Source organism: Rhinatrema bivittatum, chromosome 2 (assembly GCF_901001135.1).
Source record: "Rhinatrema bivittatum chromosome 2, aRhiBiv1.1, whole genome shotgun sequence".
Lineage (NCBI taxonomy): Eukaryota > Metazoa > Chordata > Amphibia > Gymnophiona > Rhinatrematidae > Rhinatrema > Rhinatrema bivittatum.
The window spans coordinates 248,802,108-248,828,848 of record NC_042616.1 but is presented as its reverse complement, the minus strand read 5'-3'; the positions used below and the strand labels follow the sequence as shown (position 1 = coordinate 248,828,848).

Genomic DNA, 26,741 nt, shown 5'->3' with positions numbered 1-26,741 from the left:
TCTCTATGAGGTAAGAACATCTTGCCTATATAGGTATCGAACCGCGGTCTTAGGTACTCCAACTACTGGGATGGCACCAGATGGCTCTTTGCCAGGTTTACTACCCAGACCAAAGACTGCAACATCTCCAAGACATGCTGAATAGACGGACGACACTCCAACTTCACTTGGATGAACCAGTTGTCCAAGTAAGGGTGAACTAAAATCTCTTCCCTTCTTAGTGCTGCCACCACCACCATCACCTTTTGTGAAAGTCCATGGCGCGTTGCCAACCTGAAAGGCAGAGCTCAAAATTGATAATGCTCTCCTAGCACTATGAACCGCAGAACTTCTGATGGTCTGAACGTATGGGAATGTGCAAATAAGGCTCTGTTAAATCCAAAAAAGTCAGAAAATCCCCTTGGCGAACCACTGCTATCACTGCCCGCAATGTTTCCATATGAAAATGCGGAACCTGCAGCAACACATTGACCTTCTGGAGATCCAGAATGGGAACCATGAAGTAAATTGAATATCTTCCTTGGCCCTGCTCCTTCAGGGGGGACTGGAACAATTGCGTCCAGGTGCTGCAGCCACTGCAACATATTCCAAACTGCTTCTCATTTGACGCAGGATGTGAAGTGGGACACTATGTAGGCTTCTCTGACAGGTTGAGAAAATTCTAAAGCGTAGCCATCTTATTTCTAGAACCTATTGATCTGACATGATCTTGGTCCACTCCTTGTAAAAGCGGGTTAATTTCCCCCCACCCCACCCCCCCCGATGGCATGCAAGGAAGAGTGGACCAGTTTCACTTCATTATGAGGCCTTACTTCCTCCAGCTCCTTGACCGGAATTTTCCCGGGCAGGTCTACATATCCTCCAAAAGGACTGCTGCCTTCTCAAACCTTGCTTCTGCAATGAAGCTGAAGAATTCCTGTTAGAATGAAATTTCCTCATATCTTGAAAGCGAGACCGCAGCAGGAAAATCTTCTTGCCACTCTTATCATCCTTGGGCAACTTATTCCTGTTAGACTACCCCAATGTCACATCAACTTTTCAGGATCTTCCCTGAACAGTTTTCCTTTAAAAGGGATATTACACAGCTGAGATTTGGACCACACATCTGCTGACCAATTACGCAACCATAGAAGTCTCCTTGCTGTCACCGCTGAGACCATGTCCCTGGCAGATGTCCTAACCAAACCATACAACACATCTGCCACATTGGCTATCCCTGCTTCCAACCAGGCTGCCTGCTTGGAATTAGCTGAAGGGGCAGACACCTTCTCCTGTGTCTCCTGCATCCAGCGCAAACAGGCTCGCTGCATAAGGCTACTACAGATGGCCACCCGAAGGCTCGAGGCCAAGATCTCAAATATCCTCTTCAACTTGAAATGGGATGTGCCCCTTGTGACAATATCTAGGGTCCCCCATACCTCTAAGAAATAGAAAGATGAAGCAAATAACCTCTGAACCAGTGTTCCTGTTTAAAAACATTAAACATGACTTGTACTGAGTATTTTTTTTCTTCTTTACTGACCACTTGCAGCTGTCAAACTGGGAAGTTAGCCAAAGCTTTAATAAGACAGTAGAAGGCAGATAAGAGCTTAAGCATTAGCGTAGTCTAGCTTGTCAGAGCTCCCAGAGCTTAGGTCATCATTGGTTCCAGAGTCCAGATAAAAAAAATAGAAGCTTTTACTTTTAAAAACTCTCCTACAGACAAATGCTTACAGCAAACAGTATTTACACATCTAGTCATTAGAAGTTTAAATGCTAAATGCCTATAACATAAGACATTTCTTTACTTATGCTTTGAAGCTAGAAATACGCAATTAAGTGCTTTTCTGCTAATTAGAGAAAAATGCTTCTAATTATATATCTAATTATATATAATTATATATAATTACGCACATTAAAATGTTTTGGGGAAAAGGGGTGGGATGTGGGCAGGGTCTGGGTGGGGGCATGGGCAGGCCTGGACTGCACCATCAAGTCAGTTCTGCGCACAAGCACAGGCCGGGATCCCACAACCGCGTAACTTCTGCTTTGGACTGCGTGTAAGTAGTGCAATAAAAAAAAAAAATAGGGTAGTCACTGGTGTTAGGGGTCGGGGCTAGCAGGATAAAAGAGAGAGGCAAGTCCGCTACTTTAGCCTATTGCATCGCCAGGCATACCTAATAAATCCCCCCCCCTTACGCGTTCCACACGGCATTCGTGCACAGATGCATGCATAAATTATAAAATTGTGCGTGCATGTACGCTCGAGTTGCTGATTTTAAAACATGTGCATATGTTATAAAATCGGCGTGTCCATGTGCGTGCGCCGGTCAATTTGAAAGTTACCGTCAAAATGAGCAAGGGTCAGTTGAGTGTCATGATAATTGGGGAAGGAGAATTAAAATAAATAAATAAATAAAAGACATAGTTACAAGGGCTTCTGTTTTTCCAAGTAATTTAGAATAAAAATTAAATAGTCACCAGCAAGAGTTGGTAGCTCACTATGAAGCCATCAAAATTGTATTGTGAGAGCCCTTACCTTAGCTACCCATTATTAATGGTTTTCCTTTTCCCTGCTCACTTCTTGGCTTTTCCTATTGCTTATCCTGCACATCCTTTTTGCCCATAGATGATGCGTACTGTTACTCATCTCTCTCTCTCCTCTTTATTTCCCCAAACTCCTCCCCATTTCCTCAACCCTTGCATGCAAACCTCTTTTCTTCCCACAACCCATTTCCACGTTGATACACAGAATTCATGAATGAGCATGCAAGGCAATGCTCATTGTTTGCAATGCTCATTGTTCGCTCCCTGTTTGATGTAACTTTTTACCTTCTACAATGGTTTATTGTTATTGTTCCATGTTCTATGTAAAAAAACCCAGGTCTAACTTCCCAGACCAGGGCAACCTCTTTCGTTACTTGTAAACCGGACTGATTTGTATTGCATACAGGAATTCTGGTATATAAAAATTTAAAATAAATAAATAAAATAAATAATTAGTTGAATAGTAATAAAGCAAAACAAAGCATTCGGCTAGCTAGACTAAGCATATATGATGCAAACTATTATGAAATTATATTCATATAGCTGAGGTCAATGAACTTTTATAGCTAAATCCTCCTGGCCATGTAACCGCCTGGGCTCCCTTTATGCTTTGCTTTCTGCCATGTGGACGCAAAATGGCTGCTGCCCCCTTAGCACCACCAGAGGCCTCCTTAACAGACCCTGCTGACCAGGTGACTTGCTTGCTGTCTGCTGTTGCCATGGAAGTTTCCTACCCTCCAGAGACACAGTGTGTGCATAACATGGCTGCATTGAGATGCGATATTCTCACACTGCAGGCCCTGACAGACCTTCCCTGCTCAGCAGCTAGCGCCATTGATCCTGCGTTCCTGACGCGATTGCATTGGAGCCTCCAGCGTGGTGCAAGTCACCCCCTTCAAAGCTGCCCTGCACCCCCGTGCTGCTGCCGCATCGCATTTGAGTTTCTCACCCCTGTGCCTAGCTTTGTTCGGCCCCTGACCCATATACAATCGGTCCTATTTTTTTTTTTGTTTGTTTTTTAAAGGAACACCACAATTAATGGAGCAAGAAATAAAAATATACTTTCTTGCTTCTGGCTGCTGTGTACAAGTGAGAAGACCTCTGTGGAAGCAAGGGAACCAGGATCCCTGGCCTTCAATCCCACTGGGTGCTGCGGACCAGGCCAGAGATATCCAACCCCCACCTCTTTCTGACAAAGGAACCTAATACCTCAGGGATCACATCCTCTTTTTAGTTGACTACCAATCTATTTCTTTTTTTCCTCAAATTCCATACTGCAGGTTTTGCACCTTTGCCATGTGTTGGAGGCAGAGAAATATTGAGGGACTGCAGGTGGCACTCTCGATTATGTAGCAGTGCCTGAAAAGTTTTTATTTTCTGCCTCAATGTACTGGTAGGGATGCAAAACCCACTTGTTTGGACTGATCTGGGGGTATGAACAGGAAATCATTTTTAAATATATAAAAATAGATAAGTAGGCTGTATCTGCAGCCTATCTAGCTAAAATATTTAAAGAGTTAGTCTGTGAAAAATGAATAGAATGGCTCACAGCAAATCATTCCAATTCAAGCCTCAATTATTGAACTCAACCACAATAGCATGGAATGTATATGTAGAATACATAGTTAACTGTAAAGCAGAGTTGCTTACCTGCAACAGGTATTCCCCTAGGTTAGCAAGATGTTAGTCCTCACACATGAGTGACATCAGATGGAGCCCGATGCGGAAAACTTATGTCAAAGTTTCTAGAAACTGACTAGGCACACTGCGCATGCCCTATACTGATACTGACTAGGCACACTGCGCATGCCCTATACCATGCGTCCACGCGGGTCCCTCTTCAGTCTCGCAACATAGAATTACAATAAAATAAAAAATAGGAGAAACCCAACTTCACCAGGTGGTAGGCAGGTTTTGTGAAGACTAACATCCTGCTGTCACATGTAAGCAATTCTGCTTTCTCAGAGGACAAACAGGATGGTAGCCCTCACACATAGGTGAATCCCTAGCTACAGGCTGCTCCCCAACTCAGAAATGGGCCAGACACCTAACCAGGTGCCAATGGGCAAAACAACAATGGTGCTGTTGGTTACAGATGTGGGGAGACAGCCTGAACCCAAAATGGGCCATAGGTTGGGAGATTTGGGTTTGACACCTCAAACAGGTTCTGGAGGACAGACTGGCCGAACCTACTGTCATGTCGGCCATCCCTATCCAGATAGTAGTGAGATGCGATATGTGGAAAGAACGCCACGTCACAGCCTTACAGAAGTGCTCGCAAGTGGGCCACCGACGTTGCCTGAGCTATGACAGAATGAGCCCTGACATGACCCCCAATATGCAGTCCCACCTGGGCATAACAGAAGGAGATGCAGTCTACCAGACAACTGGAAAATGTCTGCTTGGCAACAGCTATTCCCAACTTATTCTTATCAAAAGAAACAAAAGTTTGGGTGGACTGTCTATGGGCTTCTGTTCGTTCAGGATAGAAAGCTAAGGCTCTCTTGCAGTCCAAAATGTGTAGTACTCGTTCGCCTTGGTGTGAATGGGATCTGGGAAAGGATACTGGCAGGACGACTGACTGGTTAAGATGAAAATCCGTCGCCTCCTTAGGCATGTCATGATAAAACTCAGTATAAGATGGATAAGTCACTAAGGTCTGGAGCTCACTGACCCTGCGCACTGAAGTGACCGCCACCAAAAATATATATGAACTTCCAAGTCAGGTACTTCAGGTCACAGGTGTGCAGCTGAGTTAACACCACACTGAGGTCCCAAGACACAGCGGGAGGCCTTAGGGAAGGCTTCAAATGAAGCAGGACCGCATGAACCATATAACTATAGGCTTTACTGAGTTGGGCACACCATCTACACCTTGGTGGTATGTGCCAACTGCACTGAGATTAACTGACAGATTTGGTTTTTAAGCCAGCCTCCAAAAGGTGTAGAAGGTAATCAGCCAGTTTTTGTGTGGCGCAGAATGGATGTAGGGCCTTCTGCTCACACCACACAGAAAACCTCCTCTACTTCAATCCATAGGAATTTCTAGTAGAAAGCTTTCTGGAAGCCAACAGGACCCAAGACACACCTTCAGAAAGATCAAGCGGTTGCAGGATTAACCTCTCAACACCCAGGCTCTGAGTGACAGGGCCTGGAAGTTGGGATGCCGCAGTCTGCCTTGATATTGCATGATGAGATCTGGGGAAGACCCCAGACTGATCTGTTTCCGGATGGACAACTTCCGCAGGAGCAGAAACCAGACTAGTCTTGGGCAATAAGGGGCTATGAGGATCATGGTCCTTCTGTCCTTGCAAAGCTTCAAGAGAGTCTTCTTCACTAAGGGAATCGGAGGATATGCGTACAGAAGAACCTTGCTCCAATGACAGGACAGGGCATCTGAGGCTGGTTTGCCATCTATCCTGGACAGGGAGCAGAACCGAAGTACCTTCCTGTTGCAAGCAGATGCGAACAGATCTACATCCAGGCTCCCTAAGAGGAGACTATCTGATTCACTACCTCCTGGGTTCAGGGACCACTCGTGGGGTCTGAAGGCTCAACTCAGCCTGTCCACCACATTCTCCATCCCAGCGAGGAACATAGCCTTGAGCACCATCCCGTGAGACAGGACCCACGACCAGATCTGGACTACTTCCTGACACAGGAGATATGATCCTATGCCTCCCTGCTTGTTGACATACCACATGACTGCTTGGTTGTCCATCTGGGTCAGGACAACTTTGTTGAACAGCCAATCTCTGAAAGCCCACAGCACATATCTGATTGCCCGAGCACCAGGAAATTGATTTAACAAGAACATTCCTGAGCGGACCACAGACCCTGGGTGCTGAGCCCTTTTACATGAGCTCCCCACCCAAGGGTAGATGCATCCGTGGTCAGCCCAATTTAGGTAGGGAGACTCAAAGGAAATCCCCCATTTCAGATTGGAAAGTACCCACCATCAGGACAAGGAGTCCCTGAGAGATGAGGTGACTCAGGTGCAATCCTGGAGGCCCTGAGTAGTTTGGTGCCACTGAGACCTTAGGGTCCACTGGGCTCTGATCATGTGCAAGCGTACCAAGGGAGAGACAACAATGGTCACAGCCATGTTATCCAATAGCCTCAATATGTGCCAAGATGATACCTGCCCTCTGGCGCAGTAGAAAGGCCTTAACCTAAGCCATGTCTAACAGGGCTCCGATGAAGCCCAATTGGGTAGTTGAAAACGAACCCTAGTGACTCTAAAACCTGGATGGTCAAGCGCATGGACCTGGAGGCCCCTGCCTGAGACGTGCTCTTGACCAGCCAATCATCCAGATATGGGAAACCATGCATTCCCAACCTGCGGAGGTGAGCAGCCACCACGGCCAGGTATTGTGTGAAAATCCATGAGGTAGACGCGAGCCCAAATGGCAACACCCGGTATTAGAAGTGCTGTGCTCCCCACACAAATCAGAGATACTTCCTGTGACCGGGGAAGAGCTTGATATGAATGTATGAGTCCTTAAGGTCAAGGGAGCATTTCCAGACCTCTCTTTGTAAAAGGGGAATCAAGGTGTACAGGGAAACCATCATGAACTTTTCTTAGAAACTTTTTCAAGGCCCTCAAGGTCAAGGATGGGGCGGAGTCCTCCTGTTCTCTTTGGAATCAGGAAGTACCTGGAGTAGAATCCCCGCCCTCTTTTCTCTGGTGGTACAGGCTCAACAGCTCTGGCTGTTAAGAGGGAGGAAAACTCCGTTTGTAGTATCTCCAGATGCACTACCAACCCCCAATAAGGGCACGGAGGGCAATTTGGCAGGACACCCAATAGATTTAATTGGTACCCCTGGTAGATGATGGACAAAACCCACTGGTCCAAGGTTACACTGAGCCACCTCTTGCAAAGAACTGCAGCCTGTTTCCGACCGGAGGGTCCGTTGTTACGGGTACGGGCAACTGGCTTATGCGCCCTACAGCCCAGTCAAAATCCCATCCCCAGAGTTCACTGAAGAGCCGGCTGGGGCTTGGGAGCTCTCTGCTGCCTGGGACGGCCACGGGAGCTCCGATGCTGCTGACTGGATCGAGGAAGTGGAGGATAGTACTTTCTTTGGCAAAAGATTTCCTTGGCCCTGGTCTCGCTGGTCTCCTGGAGGAGGACGACAGGTCAAGTACTGGCAGAGAGGAGTTGGATGGTTTAATGATGGTCCCAGAGTTGGGCCACAGCATCCCTCACCCTATCTCTGAAGAGATTCTCCCCAGTACACGGCACATCAGCGAGTCATTCCTGTACCTCTGGTCAGAGATCTGAGACCCGCAGCCATGCCATTCTGTGGGCACTGATTCCCGCTGCAGAGACCCTCAATGCCATCTCAAAAACATTGTAGGATGCACAGATCTCGTGTTTCCCGCACTCCAGACCCATGTGCACCAGTGACATGAGGGTGTCTTGCTGCTGTTAAGACAGCTGCTCAGCCATCTCCTGCACCTCCTTCCCGATGTCCTGCGAATATTGGCTCATGTAAAGTTGGTAGGCAGCAATGAGGGCATAAGCATGGCACCTTGGAACACCTTCCTACCAAAAGCATCTATCACTCTGTGGTCCTTCTCTGGGGGCACCGAGGAATGAGTCCAAGTGCACTTGCCCTCTTCTTGAAGGCAGATTCGACCACCACTGACTGGTGGGGCAGGTGACGGCTTATCAAATCCGGCAGTCTTCTGGACAAGGTAAACCCTGTCCTCCTTCTAGTTAACGGGAGGCACTGTTCCTAAATCTAACGGGACTGCCACAATCTCCTTAGGAGGCTCCACAAACTGGAGAATCGCAAGCATTTTGTGCCTGGCATCCTCCTCTGTCAAAAGCAAGAATGGGGGGGGGGGGGGGGGGGTGTGACATCACGGATGAGGATGGAAGCCTAAACCACGAGCTCCCGCCACTGCCCCACCAATCCATCTGCATCTAAGCTGAATATGTCTCCATTTTCATCAGGCTATATTCGTCAGCACGACTAAACACTCTGACATGGCCTCAAAGAAAAAAAAATGTGGATTTTCAGCGATTCTCCTACAATAAGGAGGGGAAACATTCTACTGAGGATCGGGAAGATGGCACAGGTGACATCCAAGATGGCGCAGATTCGATTGACCCGAGACCCGGAGCAGATACAATGAATATGGACCCCTCGAACCAGCTAAACTCCGAATACCTGAGGGCCGAATTTCCCGAGTGGTTCGCCAGCCTGAGGACCGACATAAAATCTTACCAGCAAGAGATGCTATCTCATATGGAGGAAATGAGAGAGGAGCTGACCATGATGGGTCACAGAATAGATGAGCTGGACACGAAACTCGAATGCCAAGCTGAACTATCCAAATATAATAAATAAGCGTGCGAAGAACGTCAATCGGATAACCTACAATTGAAACTGAAACTTGACGATTTAGAAAACAGAGCTAGACTGAGCAACTTAAGCTTCCACAGTTTTTCTGAGGCCTCAGGTAATGAAAACTGCAAACTTATTGCACGATTCTGCCAGCAACTACTAACCGTGTCCCATTCAGAAGCAGACTACATACCTCCTGCTATAAAACTAGACAGAGCCCACAGAGCTCTGCGAGCTCCTATGCTTAACCAGAGCCGGGACATAGTGGCCTATTTTCATGATTTCACCATCAAAGAGCAGATTGCACAGGCTGCTAAAGCACAAAATATCTGGAGGTGGGAAGAGCAAGATATCTCCGTTTATGCGGACCTATCTCAAGCAACATTGCAAAACAGGCACTCACTTCGGGAGATAACAGTTTTTCTCTGAAAAGACAACATAAAATACAGTTGGCTTCACCCTTTTGGACTTTCCTTCTACCTGGAGGGCACTTCGCACAAAATCTGCTCCCCTTCCGAAGCACTTCCTATACGTTCGCTGCGAGAATTCACCAGCGCTTTGACTCACACCAAACCGCCCAAGCTCTCCTCCTCAAGCTCATCTTTCCCAACTTGCAAAAGAGTAAGGAAGAGAAATAGCAGGCTATGCAGACATTCTGGGGGATCTCAGCACAGCCAAAGATCAACATGAATGGTGATCCCCGAAGCAATGGCTATGTAATCACACCGAAGACTACCAACAAATATAACGAAACTCCAATCGCATTTTTCTCTTCTAATGGTTTCTGACTTCCTGTTGTTTATCTAAGGAGGTTTTATATTGTACTTTACTAGTTATCTTGCAATAATTTAAGGTTTTGTATTGGGGTGGTGGGGAGAACTCTTCTTCATCTAGGATGGTAACCCCCCCCCAGGAAGTGCGTATTAATAGCCTGCAAGGGCAGTAATGCAAGTGTACATCAGTCAAAAGGGGACAAAGGTAGTTCCCATGGGTACCATACTGCATACTGGTTTGGTAACATGTTTCTTTTGAATAATATCTTTCTGTCTACAGGTGTCACCATTGAATGTTTCCTATTTCTTTTAGTGAACTCCATAAAAACCGAAGTTTACTGCTTGCCTCTGATAATTTCTATCCCCATTATTATTACTCCTCACTAGTTTTGCTGCTATTATAATATGACTCCCAAGGCAGAACTGTTGCCTGGTTTCCTTTATCTCCCAAGCTATAATCTTATAACAGAAAAGTGTCTAGACTTCGTATTATATCTATAAATGTTAAAGATCTTAATTCTCCACAAAAGAGTTTTCTATTTAGGGAACTCAACCTGAATATGCCTGAGACAGCATTCATTCAAGAGACACATCTTTCAAGGAGATATGAACCCCTTATGTGTTCGCCCAAATTTAGCCGGCAGTATTATGCCCCTAATAATAAATCCGCAAAATATACTGGGGTTGGTATCTTGTTCTCAAAAAAAATTTATATTTGAATGCTCTTTTTGTCTTACAGATCCCATGGGTAGGTATCTCCTATTACGGATTAAGGTGAATGGGATTACTTATACTTTGGTTAATATTTACGCCCCCAATAGGGAACAGGCTTTTTTCAATAAACTTCACCAAATCATATTGCAACATAGTGTAGGATTATTGATTGTGGGAGGCGATTTCAACATAGCCCTTTCCTAGTCCCTAGATTCTTCTAAAGGCCACTCATATATAGTCAAATCGCATGGTAATGCCCTCAAAGCCCTTATGGACGATTTACAACTAGTGGACCCATGGCGAATTAAATATCCACACTCACGATCCTATACTTATTATTCTAAGGTACATGATTCATACTCAAGAACAGACTACCTCCTGGTGGATAAATCACTATATCACCTTATCCAGAAACCAGAGGTGGATATTATCTCCTAGTCTGACAATGCCCCTATACACCTAGATATCCGCCTTCAGGGCAATGAGGGGGGTAAACACTTTTGGAGGCTCAATGACTCCATACTGCATGATCCATCATACACTAAAGATATCTCCCAGGTTATTCAAGATTTCTTCCACACAAATGTCAATTCTGTTAATTAACCTGTTATGGTCTGGTATTGCTTCAAAGTATTCATAAGAGGCCTTTTCATTTCTTGCTCCTCATTCTTGAAGAAAAAAGAGAAAGCAACCTGTTCTTAATTAAGAAACAACATACTCTCCTCATCAAAGCAACACTTCCACAGTGGGTCCCCGATTATACTGACCCGTCTTAACAAAGCTAGAGAGAGAAACTCCATAGACGAAGTAGAGCGCATAGCACATTCCAGGGAATTGACTCGCCAAGATTATTATGAAGGAGGAGAAAAAGCAGAGAAATTACTTGCTAATAAATTTTATAAAAAGTCACCTACCAAAATCATATTCTAAAAATAAAAAATGAGGCTGGCCAGATACTGTCCACCAATTCGGCAATTAGTCAGCAATTTCTTAAATTTTACCAAGCCCATTATAAAGCGGACTCCCTGATTACCCCGGAGGAGATTCACACTTACCTAGGTTCTATTTCTCTACCCCATCTATCTATGGAAATATGTGAACTACTTAATGCTGAAATATCCTCTTCAGAGCTATTATTGGCCATTAAAAATCTCAAGGTGGGAAAAGCTCCCGGTCCGGATGGGCTCACAGCAAAATTTTATAAGTTATTTGCCCCCCAGTTAGTATCACATTTGCAAAAGTTATTTAATCACTTGCGGACAGGGGGTTCCATTGCTCCCCGATTCCAACCTGGCGGGTATCACAATTATTGCCAAGCTAAGTCGTGACCCAACCATTTGTGGTTCATATAGACCCATTTCTTTGATTAATCTGGATTTGAAATTATTGGCCAAAGTTCTAGCTGACCTCTTAAATTGTTTCATTGCCCAAATTAATCATCCGGACCAGGCTGGCTTTATCCCGGGAAGGATGGCTAGCGACAACGTTCAAAAAATCCTAAATATAATTTGGGGGACACACAAACAACAAATACCAGCCCTCCTCTTTGCCATATATGTCGAAAAGGCATTCGATATGGTCATTGGCCCTTCCTATTTGCCACCCTGAAGGCCATGAACTTTGGCACCTTTTTCCAAAATTGGATACATGCTCTATATCGCAATCCTAAAGCATGTTTAAAAATCAATGGGGGATATTCTGACACCTTTAATGTACAGTGGGGCACTAGACAGGGTGCCCTCTATCACCTATCTTATTTGCTATATTCCTGGACCCCTAGCTATCACTATACGTAACAATCCCCTTATCGATGGCTTTGCATTGGAATATGAGACCTATAAACTATCGCTATTTGCGGATGATATTCACTTTACTGTTAGTAATCCACATACATCTTTGCAAGCTATTGAGTCCGACCTCGCCTCCTTTAGCGCAGTCTCCAGCTTTAAAATTAGTTGGAAAAAGTATGAGATCCTGAATATATCTTGTGACCTCCAACTTGAATTATCCCTGAAGTCCCACCATCCCTTTAAGTGGGCTTCGTCCAAGATTAAATAAATACCTAGGGGTGAACATAGGTAAATATTTTTCAGATCTTTTCCAACTGAATTACACCCCCTCTATTTCAAAAAATTGACAAGATCTCGGCAAGTGGGATCGCCTCTCATTCACATGGCTCGGCAGGATTGCCATAATAAAAATGAACACTCTCCCAAGGCTACTTTATTTCAAACTCTCCCAATTCCAATAAATAATTTTATCTTAAAAAGGTGGCAGAGGAAACTGCTTTGATTTATCTGGAGACATAGACCTCCAAGAGTGGCTAGGTCTGTCCTATATCAATTCAAGGTAGATGGGGGAAAGGGGCTACCAAATCTCACTTGGTATTATGTATCAGCCCAGCTGTGCCCAATTATTGATTGGCACTGCACCTCAGCAGTAAAACATTGGATGCAAATTGAGCAGGCCTGGGTAAACGACATGTCACTACAAGCTATGGTATGTCAACCTCACCGATCCTGTGACCTTCCCAGATGTAGTCCTCACCACTAGACACGCCCTGAATGTCTGGTCCTTCTGGAAGCATAAGTTGGTAGCCCCGCTTCTTACTTTTACTCAATCTCTCTTTTTAATAATGTAAGTTTCCCTCCATATATACCTGCCCACTCTTTTTCAGAGCGGAAAACTAGAGGTATCTCTCAAGTAGATCAAATTTATATAAATAGTAAACAGATACCATTTGCTACTCTCCATACTAAATATGGACTTCCTTATACTGAATTTTTCTCATATTTTCAGATTCAGCACTTTTTAGCTACCATAAGGAAGAAATCTCTTATATCCCGAGAGGTCCGTCTTCGAGGGGTACTGCTCCCACCCTCATATCGTGAAGGGCTTGATCTAAAAAATCTATAAGCTGCTAAATACTCACGCAAAGAATAAGCCTTCACACATAATCGCCTGGGAACAGGATCTTGGTATACATCTCTCCAACGAGGAGTGGTCTTTGATATTTTTGAAGATCAAGTCTGTTTCAATTTCTTCCTCCATAATTGAGAATAGTGATAAATTACTATATAGATGGCATTATATACCTCTCCAGTTAAATAAGTTCTATCCTATGATCAGCATGCTATGCTAGCGCAATGCTCTCTACCAGGATTCTACATTCATATGTGGTGGGACTGTATTTATACCCAGGCCACATGGCAGCTATTATCCACCTTGCTTTCAGAAATATTAAAGAACCCTGTTCATCTTACTAAAGAAATGGCACTCCTCAACATTCAAGATGATTCGCATCCATCTAAGGCTCAAACCTTAATCCAACAGTTCTGCACAGCCATGAGGATGGAGATTGCCGTTTCATGGAAAAAACCTCGCTCTCCAACTACAAATGAAGTTCTGCGTCACACAGATAAAACATGCACTATGTATAAAATAACTGTGGCGAAGCATCATAGACTGGGCAAGTTCAACTTATCTGGACACCATATTTGACCTGGAGACAAGCCCATCAAGCCTATACTACTCCATGAGTACCTAATTTAGTCCTCTAGTGATTGCCTCTCTCAGACATGTTAATAATTCACCTAAGTTTATTATTGGTGAACACCTCTGTATACTGATGTTTAATTTATTTATATCAAGATGTTAGATTTTGCAGTATGAGGGGGGAGGGAGGGAAGGGGGTCTACTTAAAAAATTGAAATGCTGTCCTTGAAATCTGTTGGTTTACAATGCTTGGAGTATTGTTGCACCTGTTTTTCTCTGTTTTGGACTGCAATAAAAATTACTAATTAAAAAAAAAAAAAAAAAAAGCAGGAATGGGATGGCCTCTGCCATCACCCTCACAAACCCTGCGAAGTTTAAGTCCTCAGGCGGAGACTTACTTCGCTCATCTGGAAGAGAAGGGCATGATGGGAGACCATCCAAATCCTCGCCTGATCATCCCCCCAGGGATCCTCATCCTCACTGTATGCCATAGGGGATGGGGACCTAGGTGTTCTGCCTATGTCAAAAGCTGCAGGCACCAATATAACTGAATGGGGGACTATAGGCCTCGGTGTTTCCGCCGGCCTCGGCAGAGCTTCCTCCCGGCGACAACCACCGTATCGGTATGGGTAGGCCTCTGTGCCCAGCCAGGGGCCAGTGCCATCCCAGGAACTGACATCAACTGGGTCGGTAATGCACCGATAAGCACACTGAGCTTCTCCAGAAGCGGTATGAGGACGGGCAGTACCGGCTCCGGTGCCACAAAACAGAAGCCCAGCAGCGCCTGCTCCATTGCCAACTGGATTCGAAGCTCTAGCTCCTCCTCGAATGCTGCTGATGCCAACACTGATTGGGAGGAAAGAGGGGTGGACAGATCTTCCTCGGACCCACAAGGTAAAGCGGAGATTAGCACCAGGACCGGTTGAGATTGTCATGGACCTCAGGCATCAATGGAAGATGGACGCTCCTCGCCAAGGGGGGTCCATTTGGGGGCATTGTGGCAAAAGCCGGTGCATCCCCGTGACTGGCATTCTGCTTCAACTGGGACTGATGCCAATGCTTCTGAGGCTTCCCTCGATGCTCAGTCTGGTCTTTTCCCAGTGCCGAGGTCGAGGCTGACGGACCCAGCATCCCCGCCCTGGAGATGATAGACAGTGGTCAGACTCCAGAGCTCCTATCCACTGGTGACCTTGACAGAACAGACGGTACCGCCGATATCCTGGTGTTCACTGGTACAGCTCCGAGGTCCTTCAATGCTGACAGCTCAGACTTCCTCGACCCAAAGAACTGATCCATCTTGTTGATGCGAAGCAGAAATCCTTTCTGGGTCATCTGGGCGCACAAGCAGCAACCACGGGCATCATGCGACACCCCCATGCAGAAGATGCATACTTCATGATGATCAGTAATCAACATGGTACTCGGGCAATGAGGTTATTGGCAAAAGCCGGATGTAGCCATGATGGGGCGAAACAAAAAGGTAGGACGACGGAAAGATGGTGGTGAGCATCAAGGCACTGCCACCATGGAGGGAACTGACCACAAAAAGAAACCTACCCAAAACGCTGAAAACCCTGACTCTGGACACTACAGGAAGGCACTGAAAGGGATCTGGCGACAGACCAAAGAAAAAGATTACGAAAAACCATGAAAAAATTAAGTTTTTCACAAGGCAAAAACCAAGTTTTTAGAGCTCAATCAAACCGTGACACTCACAGCTCCGCAGGAAAAAAAAAAAAAAAGAAAGAGACTGAAGAGGGACCCCCAAGTGGATGCGTGGTATAGGGCATGACATGTTTTCTGCATTGGGCTCTGATGTCACCCATGTGTGAGGACTACCATCCTGCTTGTACTCTGAGAAAACAATTTAATTTAACATATAATACCTTTGGAGAAGGATCTATATGACTTTCTTAAATCCTGAGTTCTTGTCTACCAAAAATTGTTTACTCCACAGTAGAACATCAATATGGAACAAAGGTGTACATATAAAAGTAAAGTCAAGGGGTGTAGCAATAATGGTAAAGAAAATCCACCAGTAAAGGATCTAATTCAAAGAGATTAATTTATTGAAAAGTACACAAAAGTTATCAAAATATAGCAAAAGCCTTAATTTATAAAAGTGAAGGCTGCCAAGTTACATAGCGGAAGCAAAATCCCAGACCCCGACATGAGCTGTGTTTCAACATATGGCAATCTCAAGGGTGTCAGGGGTGAGTAACTATATACTCGACCACATCTTGTCTTTGGGAAGTTCCATCCTCACAGCAAATGTAATACATCCATTTCAGATGCTTGCAGGCCAGCAACAAATTTGGAGTTGCAACAACTTTTGAAAGAGGGTTTTCCCTTTTTGATCAAGACGAATTGGCATTTTTGTATGCCCCTTAGTACAGCTTTTCTACACTGCATACCTGTTGCTGGTTTCTGTCATTATGTGTGTGTATATACATGTGCTGTGACAGTTTCATTTGGAGGTTTATCCTCTCTGCATGTAATAGAAAGACATCCCCTGTTCAGTGACTGTCAAGTAGCTACAAACTGGATATGTTAACTCTATACGTGTATTTCACCTGTGCACTCTACCTTTTCATGGTTATGCTATGCACATATGCAGGGTGTGGAAAAATCCTAAGTGACAAATTTCATGCCTGGCACCTAAATAGACCATATTGAGGATATACTGCTCTAACCTGTCTGCACTGAGGATGTGTTACTATGAGTCATCAGAAAAAGATGTCAGCACAGCACCTGTTAGGGTGCACTGAATACTATATGCCACTGTGGCTAAGAACAGGATTCTAGGAAAGTAAATATGCTGCTGTGTCATTGGCTGTCATGTACCTGGAGGGGGCCTAGGTCCACAGCGAAGATCTAGGTCTCAAGACAACCTCAGGTGGAGTTAGGCAGGTCCTTGTAAGTAGTAGTTGATGGGTAGGACCTGTCGTAGCAGGAAGCGGATGTCAGGCAGGCTGACATCAGCGCAAGCAGCATTCATACACAGGAGAGTATCAACCAGAGGTCAGGGAAGGCAGCATTCTGGCACAGGGAAGAGTCAATCTAAGGTCAGAGCAGGCAGCATTCTGGCACAGGGAAGAGTCCATCTAAGGTCAGAGCAGGAGGTGTGTAATACAAGGCCAGGTCACAAGGAGTAGAAAGAGCAGGAAGAGCGAAAAAATTCAAGAGCAGGAAGCAAGACCTGTTGCTAAAGTACCTGGTGAGCAAAATGGCCTTTTATACAGACAGATAAATCTGTAAATATAGAAAGAGCTATATGTATCTCTATATCTCTCTATATATATATACACACACACACACATATATATGCGCGTGTATATATATGGAAGGCCATTAGAGATAGATAAAGATAAATATATATATATATCTGGATACAAAGAGATATAAACAGATAGAACTATATATACATAGAGATATATTCAGATATAAATATATAGAGATATAAATCTATCTAGATTTATAATTTATATATATATATATATATATATATATATACATATATATATATATACACACACACACACACAAGAGTAGTGCTGACATCATCAGCCGGTGCCACAGGAAGTTAGGCCTATAAAAATCCTTAGAGTGGGATGTAGAGCAGAAGCCACATGCCATGCTGGAGGACCTCAACAGGCTGCAGGTTTTGACAGCAGGACCTGGATCGCGAGGCAGGGGCACATAGGGAAGATAAGGCCATTGCCAAAAGACTAAATGAATACATTGCTTCGGTGTTTACAAATAAAGATGTTGAGGCAATATCCCTTTCTGGAGCCATTTCATCCTTCTTATCATTATGGTCACCCTTCTCTGTATCTTTTTCATTACAACTATATATTTTTTGAGATGCAGAGACTAGAACGGCTTCATCATGGCTTCACCATTGTTCCATGGTGAAGCCACATTCCTCTTTCCAGATCAATAATAAATATATTAAAAAGTACTGGTTCCAGTATAAATCTCCGAGGCACTCCAATGTTTACCCTTCTCCACTCACAAAATTGACCATTTACTCCTACTCTCTATTAACCAGTTAATCCACAATCGGATACTGCTCCTGTCCCATGACTTTTTAATTTTCTCAGGAGTTGCTCTAGGGGGCCTCATCTTTATCCAGGTTTATTAATCCCTACATCTCTTCACAAACTTCATTCCTATTTGTGCATCCCTAATTTTCATGAGTTTCAAAATTAGTCAAAGAACAGTATAAGATTGTGTGTTTTTACCTGATAAAGCCAATACACATTTAACCTTCAACATTCTACTTTTTTAGTTTATTTACACATTGCTGAACCATCTTGCATATTGCTCCTCTAACAAGAAGTTCTCCACCTGCCAAAAAAATGTTCTTGCCTCACTCCCCTTTCAAGGGCCTTTCCTATAGAGATTTCCCCTCAAGATCCTCTCCTTCAAGTCTCCCAGTTTACTTCTAAATCAGATTTTTAAAACTGCAACTTCACTGGTTAGGCAATTAATTTGTCAATAGTTACTGCAAACAGATTTTTCAGTTAGCCTATAAACACTACCTTCACCTGCACACTTGGCTGATTCTTCCATGGTATTTCTTGCTCAGCGAAGTACAGCCATCTCTCTAGATTAGTTTAGATCTACATAATGCACACATGTGTTAGACACACATCTCTGCATCAATATACACACAACATGTTCTTTTGTAGCTTTATTAGTTCTCACACAGGAACAATAATGACAGGGGTAACATAAAAGGAATGACAGTTACTACCCTTAGCAGAGGGAATGGGGATTACCTTCCTTAACCAATTAGCCTTAATTTTTTCTTTGCTTCAACAGTGTGTGTGTGGGGGGGGAGGGGGGGGGGGGGAATTGGTTTCAAATGACAGCCAATGCTGGGCTCCGACTATTACGATCCAGAATACTGATATGCAGACATTATAAAAAAAAGCACAGGGCTGCTTTTATGGCCAAGTCCAAAAGCAAAGCATGTTCAAGCAGCCTTGTCTGAATTATTAAGAAGGCTGCTCACCCTGTTTTGACTATAAAATATCACTCCCCTTAACCTAAGGCTTGGGAGTAACCTGCATGGCGTGGTAGTTACTATCCTTAACAGAAATATGCAGATACCCTGCATGGAGCGGCAGTTACTATAGGGATGGCCAACTCCAATCCTTGGGAACCACAAACAGACCAGGTTTAAAGGATATCCACAATGACTATGCATGAGATAGATTTCCATGTACTCCCTCCAAGCGGTTTTAAGTGGTGTACCGCAAGGATCGGTGTTGGGACCGGTCCTGTTCAATATCTTTGTGAGCGACATTGCGGACGGGATAGAAGGTAAGGTTTGTCTTTTTGCGGATGACACTAAGATCTGCAACAGAGTGGACACGCCGGAAGGAGTGGAGAGAATGAGACGGGATCTAAGGAAACTGGAAGAGTGGTCGATGATATGGCAGCTGAGATTCAATGCCAAGAAGTGCAAAGTCATGCATATGGGGAGTGGAAATCCAAATGAACTGTATTCAATGGGGGGGGAAAGGCTGATGTGCACGGAGCAGGAGAGGGACCTTGGGGTGATGGTGTCTAATGATCTGAAGTCGGCGAAACAATGCGACAAGGCGATAGCTAAAGCCAGAAGAATGCTGGGCTGCATAGAGAGAGGAATATCGAGTAAGAAAAGGGAAGTGATTATTCCCTTGTACAGGTCCTTGGTGAGGCCTCACCTGGAGTACTGTGTTCAGTTCTGGAGACCGTACCTTCAAAAAGACAAAGACAAGATGGAGGCGGTACAGAGAAGGGCGACCAGGAAGGTGGAGGATCTTCATCGGATGACGTACGAGGAGAGATTGAAGAATCTAAATATGTACACCCTGGAGGAAAGGAGGAGCAGAGGTGATATGATACAGACTTTCAGATACTTGAAAGGTGTTAATGATCAAAAGACAACGACAAACCTTTTCCTAAGGAAAAAAATCAGCAGAACCAGGGGTCACGATTTGAAGCTCCAGGGAGGAAGATTCAGAACCAATGTCAGGAAGTATTTCTTCACGGAGAGGGTGGTGGATGCCTGGAATGCCCTTCCGGAGGATGTGGTGAAGACCAGAACTGTGAAGGACTTCAAAGGGGCGTGGGATAAACACTGTGGATCCATAAAGTCAAGAGGCTGCCAATGAAGAGTGGGTGACTCGCCAGAATGATGGCTACTGCCTGGAGTCAATACCCTTATTAAATAAACATACACAGGCGTGACTCCAACATCGCTCTAAGCTTCAACAGCAAGAGGAAATGTGGAAAAAAGGATTCACACTCACAAAGAGGGGAGTAGCTGGCTTGTTACGGCGGTTACTACCCCAAATCAAATAAGCCTGATACTTCACTTTCAATGCATATGCATATACAGCATAGTTCTCTGATTCAACGGCAGGGGAGAAGAAAAGAGGGTTCGCACTCACAAAGCGGGGAGTAGCTGGCTTGTTACGGCGGTTACTACCCCAAACCAAATGGGCCTGATACTTCACTTTCGATGCACATCCAGCATGGCTCTCTGCTTCAACGGCATGGGAGAAGACTTATACGTCACGCATATCCAGCATAGCTCCCTGCTTCAACGGCAGGGGAGAAGAAAAACAACCAATAAGGGCTAATAACATAGTCTGGGTAAAACAAATAAGCATGGGTGCAGCTTGCTTATTGCGGCGGCTACTACCCCAAACTAATCAAGCTAGATATTTCACTTGGATGCAGCTCCATCACTGCTCTCTACATTAAAGGTGGGGATGGAAGGGAAATAGAACCAAGAGCTAAGAGAAACAGATAAGTATGAGAGAAAATATGTGTGAAGCTTGCTGGGCAGACTAGATGGGCCATTTGGTCTTCTTCTGCCGTCATTTCTATGTTTCTATATGTTTCTATGTTTCTATCATGCATAGTCATTGTGGATATCCTAAAAATCTACCTTGTTTGTAGCTATTGAGGACCAGAGTTGGCCACCCCTGTACTACTATAAGAAACTTCCTCGGCAGACTGGATGGGCTATTTGGTCTTTTTCTGCCACCATTTCTATGTTACTATGAATAAGAACATACTGATGACTAACATACTACTTGAAAATAATATAGCAGAAATAACTTATTAAAAATAAGATTAAATTTGGGAGGTACATTTTGCCCTATTGGCCTGCAGTTAAAAAAAAAAAAAAAAAGTAATTCTACAAAGAATGGCTCTTTGGAACCCTGATGCCAGTATACCAAGACCCCAAACTCAAGAAACAAGACTTCAGCAACTTTAAAGTGCATCATCTTAAAATTAGCAATTTAGAAAATACATTAAGAACCGTGACACCTCCATGTGCCATCCCACCTCCTGATAAATTCTATAATCTTTCCAGTTTGGAAATCACAAAAACAGTGGACTAAACTGTCACGCACACTATTTTTTCTGCCTCAGATTCAGGTTAAAATCTTAGCAAACGCTGCAGATAATAATAAATACAGAAGAAAACTACAAATGAATTTTTCCCAATCCCTATTCGCTAGTAAAGTCTTCAGTTTTTACCTGTGATCATCGAACCACCATAATTTCGATTAAGATCCGCTGCCCCTCCACGTTGGTGTTTAACAGGAAGGTCTAGGCTGCAATAATAAAAATGATTTTTAAACTGTTTTCTTCAACATACTCAAAAGTAAGGTCAGGGTGCGTAAACACAGAAAGACAGTTTTGTGACATGGCAGAACACTACAGATTAGAAACGATTTTGCAAAATATCAGTTTGTCTGTTTCTATGCTCTACCAATTCTTTTACCAGTCTTTTATCCGCATGTCAATTTTTTTTTTCCATCATTTTTAATTTAAAATAATTTGGAGTACATTTTGCACTTTATTTTAATAGCCATGCATGATTTTTTCTAAATTTTCTTTCCTGAATTCACCATTCAATTGCTCATGCTTTCACAACAGTGTGAAGCCTGCAGGCGTTCTGATAGGGATCAGCAGAACACCACCAGCACCTGGATTAATTTACATTTAAAGAGGTGGGAGTAGATAAACAGGAAGAGCTTTAACAAACTTTAAACACTAGTATCTCCTCTGGGTTTGAATACAAGAACAGAGAGCAGCATTAATGTTTTTCTTTGTTATAACTGCAAACTGATTTTTTTGAAGTTATTTAAAGGAATTGGAAAATCTCACTAAAAATAAAAAAGTTTAATAAAGCCCAATAAACTACAGTGTTACCACTATTCTGTGCATGTGAAAAAAATTGTTCTGAATAATTTGGCTTTTCATATCGCTAATGTCCTGAAACATGGCCATACACAAACTTTGAAAAGGCCCTAATGAGGGCTGCAGTGCAGAACACACAGCGCCCCATATACACTACCAAAAAAGTGCTTTACAAAATCTCCTCAAGTAACAAAGGTAGCTTATAGTTCCCCCCCACTCCCCTTTTTTTTTTTTTTTTTTGAGGGGTAGGGGAGGGTGGAAAAGTGTTTTCTTTTCTTCTGGCCTTGTTAATACAGGAACCAGATAAACTTCATAACTCCAGGAGAGCCTTCCTTCTGTAAAGCAAAATTGCTTACCTTGTAATAGGTGTTATCCCAGGACAGCAGGATCTAGTCCTCACATATGGGTCACATCATTGATGGAGCCCTATTGTGGAAAACTTTCTGTCAAAGTTTCTAGAAACCTTTGACTGGCACTCTGGGCCCACTGAGCATGCCATGATATTTTCTGCCACACGGGTCTCCCTTCAGTCTTGGATTGCAAACTGGTTGATAGACAGAAGACAATGTGTGATGATAAATGGAACTTACTCTGAAGAGAGAGCGGTGTTAAGCGGAGTACCGCAAGGATCAGTGTTGGACTGGTCCTGTTCAATATCTATGTGAGCGACATAGCGGACGGGATAGAAGGTAAGATTTGTCTTTTTGCGGATAACACTAAGATCTGCAACAGAGTGGACACACCGGAAGGAGTGGAGAGAATGAGACGGGATTTAAAGAAGCTGGAAGAGTGGTCGAAGATATGGCAGCTGAGATTCAATGCCAAGAAGTGCAGAGTCATGCAAATGGGGTGTGGAAATCCGGAAGAACTGTAATCGATGGGGAGTGAAGGGCTGATGTGCACGGAGCAGGAGAGAGACCTTGGGATGATAGCGTCTAACGATCTGAAGTCGGCGAAACAATGTGGCAAGGCGATAGCTAAAGCCAGAAGAATGCTGGGCTGCATAGAGAGAGGAATATCGAGTAAGAAAAGGGAAGTGATGATCCCCTTGTACAGGTCCTTGGTGAGGCCTCACCTGGAGTACTGCGCTCAGTTCTAGAGACCGTATCTCCGAAGAGACATAGACAGGATGGAGGCGGTCCAGAGAAGGGCGACCAAAAAGGTGGAGGGTCTTAATCGAATGACTTATGAGAGAGATTGAAGAATCTAAATATGTACACCCTGGAGGAAAGGAGGAGCAGAGGTGATATGATACAGACTTTCAGATACTTGAAAGGTTTTAATGATCCAAAGATAACGACAAACCTTTTCCGTTGGAAAAAAATCAGCAGAACCAGGAGTCATGATTTAAAACTCCAGGGAGGAAGACTAAGAACCAATGTCAGGAAGTATTTCTTCATGGAGAGGATGGTGGATGCCTGAAATGATCTTCTGGAGGAAGTGGTGAAGACCAAAACTGTAAAGGACTTCAAAGGGGCATGGGATAAACTCTGTGGATCCATAAAGTATAGAGGATGTGAATGAAGAGTGGGTGGCTCACGGGAATGATGGCTACTACCTGGTGATAAAACCCTTATTCAATAAACATACACACGGTTAATGCGACTCCAACACTGCTCTAAGCTTCAGTGGCAATGAGGAAATGTGGAAAAAAGGATTTGCATTCACAAAAAAGCGGGGAGTAGCTTGCTTATTATGGCGGTTGCTACCCCAAACCAAATAAGCTAATACTTCACTTTCTATGCATGATACTTCACTTTCAATGCATATCCAGCATAGCTCTCTGCTTCAACGGCAGGGGAGAAAGTCTGACACTTCATGCATATCCAGCATAGCCCTCTGCTTCAACGGCAGGGGAGCAAAACTGATACTTCATTTTCAATGCAAAGCCAGCATGGCTCTCTGCTTCAACGGCAGGGGGGAATGAAGAAAGGTGGATCTATATTCAGGCAACAATCAACAAGGACTGAATTACATAGTCTGGATAAACAGATAAGCATGGGTGTAGCTTGCTTATTGCGCTGGTTAATATCTCTAATTAAGCTATTTCACTTAGATGCAGTTCCAACATTGCTCTCTACATTAATGGCGGGGGTGGAAGGGAAATAGAATAAAAAAGGTTACTAAGAGCCAAGAGAAACATAAGTATGTGAAAGAAAAAAAAAGTGCAAAAGCTTGCTGGGCAGACTGGATGGGCCGTTTGGCCTTCTTCTGCCGTCATTTCTATGTTCTAAGTTTCTATGTAATAAGCTTTAGCAAAAAATAAATAAGAAAAACGTATCGGACCCAACTCCGCAAAGTGGCGGGTGGGTTTCGTGAGGACTACATCCTGCTGTCCTGGGATAACACCTATTTCAAGGTAAGCAATTTTGCTTTATCCCAGGACAAGCAGGATGCTAGTCCTCACATATGGGTGATTAGCAAGCTAGAGGCTGAGACATTTTGTAGTGAAGCAATACTGAAGTATTGTTGGTGAAAATGAGGCAGCCGAAAATCACAGCAGGTTGGATGTAGAAGGAGTTGGGATTATACTGGAAACAAGTTCTTTAAGACAGATTGTCCGTAGGCTGAATGTTGTCTTCCTTCTTTGTCCAAACAGTAATGAGCTGCAAAGGTGTGAAGAGAACTCCATGTTGCTGCTTTATATATTTCAAGAATTGGCACTGCACGATAGCGTGCCACTGAGGTTGACATTGCTCTTACTGAATGCGCCTTTTCTCGCCCTTGGAGAGGAAGGCCTGCTTTTTCATAGCAGAACTGTATACAATCTGCTAGCCAGTTGGAGAGAGTGTTTACGCCTACTGCTTTATCCGGTTTGTTTGGATCAAAGGAAACAAAGAGTTGAGTGGATTTCCTGTGAACTGCAGTGCGATCTAAGTAGTATGCTAGCTCACATTTACAGTCCAAGGTATGTAAGGCCCGTTCATCACCTTGGTGAGAATGAGGCCTTGGAAAGAATGTGGGCAAAACTATGGATTGGTTCAAGTGGAATTCCGTAACTACTTTGGGAAGGAATTTTGGATGTGTACGGAGAACCACTCGGTCATGTAGGAATTTTGTATAGGGTGAGTACGTGACAAGTGCTTGTAACTCACTAACCCTTCTAGCCGACCAGAGATTGATTCCTATTATGATCTCCCCCATCTCTCAAATGCTAGGATTATCACTATTCACACTCACACTATTCAACGCCCAATCGATCACAAAAAAACTCCACCTTCTCAATGACCACCTGACGAACAACAACCCCAATATTTGCGCCATTACTGAAACATGGCTGAAACCCACAGACACAGTTCTATTAAACCAGCTCCCCAACCACCTCTATGACTTACATTCAATCCCCAGAATCAAAAAAAGGGGTGGAGGGATCCTGCTAGCCACAAAAAAGGGCCTTGGGCTCTCACCACAACCATCTACTACAATAAACAATACCGAAATTGCCTTTTTCAATTCGGACCATCTACAAATAGCCTTAGTCTACTCACCACCAGGAACCTTAGATACAGACCCCTCACCATTAATTGAATTCACAACCAAACATTTTAAGCAGGACAAACCAGCTATTTTGATGTGAGACTTTAACCTACATGTAAACAGCACTCGTCTAACCAACAACTGCGAGATCCTTCTCACAGCACTCAATCACCTAGGCTTCAATCAGATTGTCAAAGATCCCACGCACAAAGCGGGACACACCTTAGACCTGATCTTTCTCAACGACGGCATAACCTCGACCAATAACCCTATTTGCGCCCCGGTCCCATGGTCTGACCATCACCTCATCTATGCCGAACTTCAAATTAAAGACCAGCCTCGTCCCATCTACCCGGCAACCACTATACGATACAGGAAACCCTGCTCCATAGACAGTCTCAGTAATCTGCTCACCAAAGAACTCGACCGACTGGATCTCACAGACGCTTCCCTCAGCTATCAACTCCTGGTTCAAGATAACAAACGAGGTCGCAGATCTATCCTGTCCCTCCATCATCAAATCTTTGAAACCACCCCAAGCCAATAGACATCCGTGGTACACTCCAACACTTAAAATCCTTAAACAAGAACTTCGGAAAAAAGAAAACAGTTGGCGCAAATCTCCTTCCACCATCACAACCCTAAACTACAAATCCCACCTCAACACATACAGACTAGCCATCCTCAAGGCCAAAAAAGATTTCTTTGCAAAAAAAATCCACAACTTCGCATTTGACTCCAAAGCCTTATTCTCATTTGTATCATCCCTAACAAAACCCTCTCCACCTATCATCCCGGACGAACAAGCAGCCAACAAAGCCTCAGAACTAGCAATCTACTTTGATAAAAAGATCACCAACCTCCTTAAGCCAATCTCCACCCAACAGCCGACAGCAACGCCCCCTAGCACCTCATCACAAAACAAAGAATGCAGCTTATCATCGTTCGAGACCCCATCATCATTGGAAATCGAAATCATTCTCAATAAGCTTAAACCTTCCCCTCATACACTGGATACCATACCCTCTAATCTTCTGTTATCGACTCCTAACTCCATTTCCAAAGCATTAGCAGACATCATCAACTGCTCTTTAACTCAAGGAAAGGTCCCAGATCAACTCAAAATAGCCATCCTGAAACCCTTACTAAAAAAACCTAACCTTTCAACGGCTAACCCTGCAAACT

At 44.0% G+C, this 26,741-nt stretch overlaps 1 protein-coding gene across 3 annotated transcripts in view; it reads right to left on the bottom strand.

Moving 5' to 3' along the window:
* TOPAZ1 (testis and ovary specific PAZ domain containing 1) overlaps positions 1-26,741 on the bottom strand; it is a 379,149-nt gene that overhangs the window by 322,114 nt on the left and 30,294 nt on the right. For all 3 annotated transcript variants that reach the window (XM_029589384.1, XM_029589385.1, XM_029589387.1), the window contains one exon: positions 21,414-21,490. In XM_029589384.1, coding sequence (XP_029445244.1) covers positions 21,414-21,490 — 77 coding nt within the window. The remainder of the gene's footprint in view (positions 1-21,413; positions 21,491-26,741) is intronic.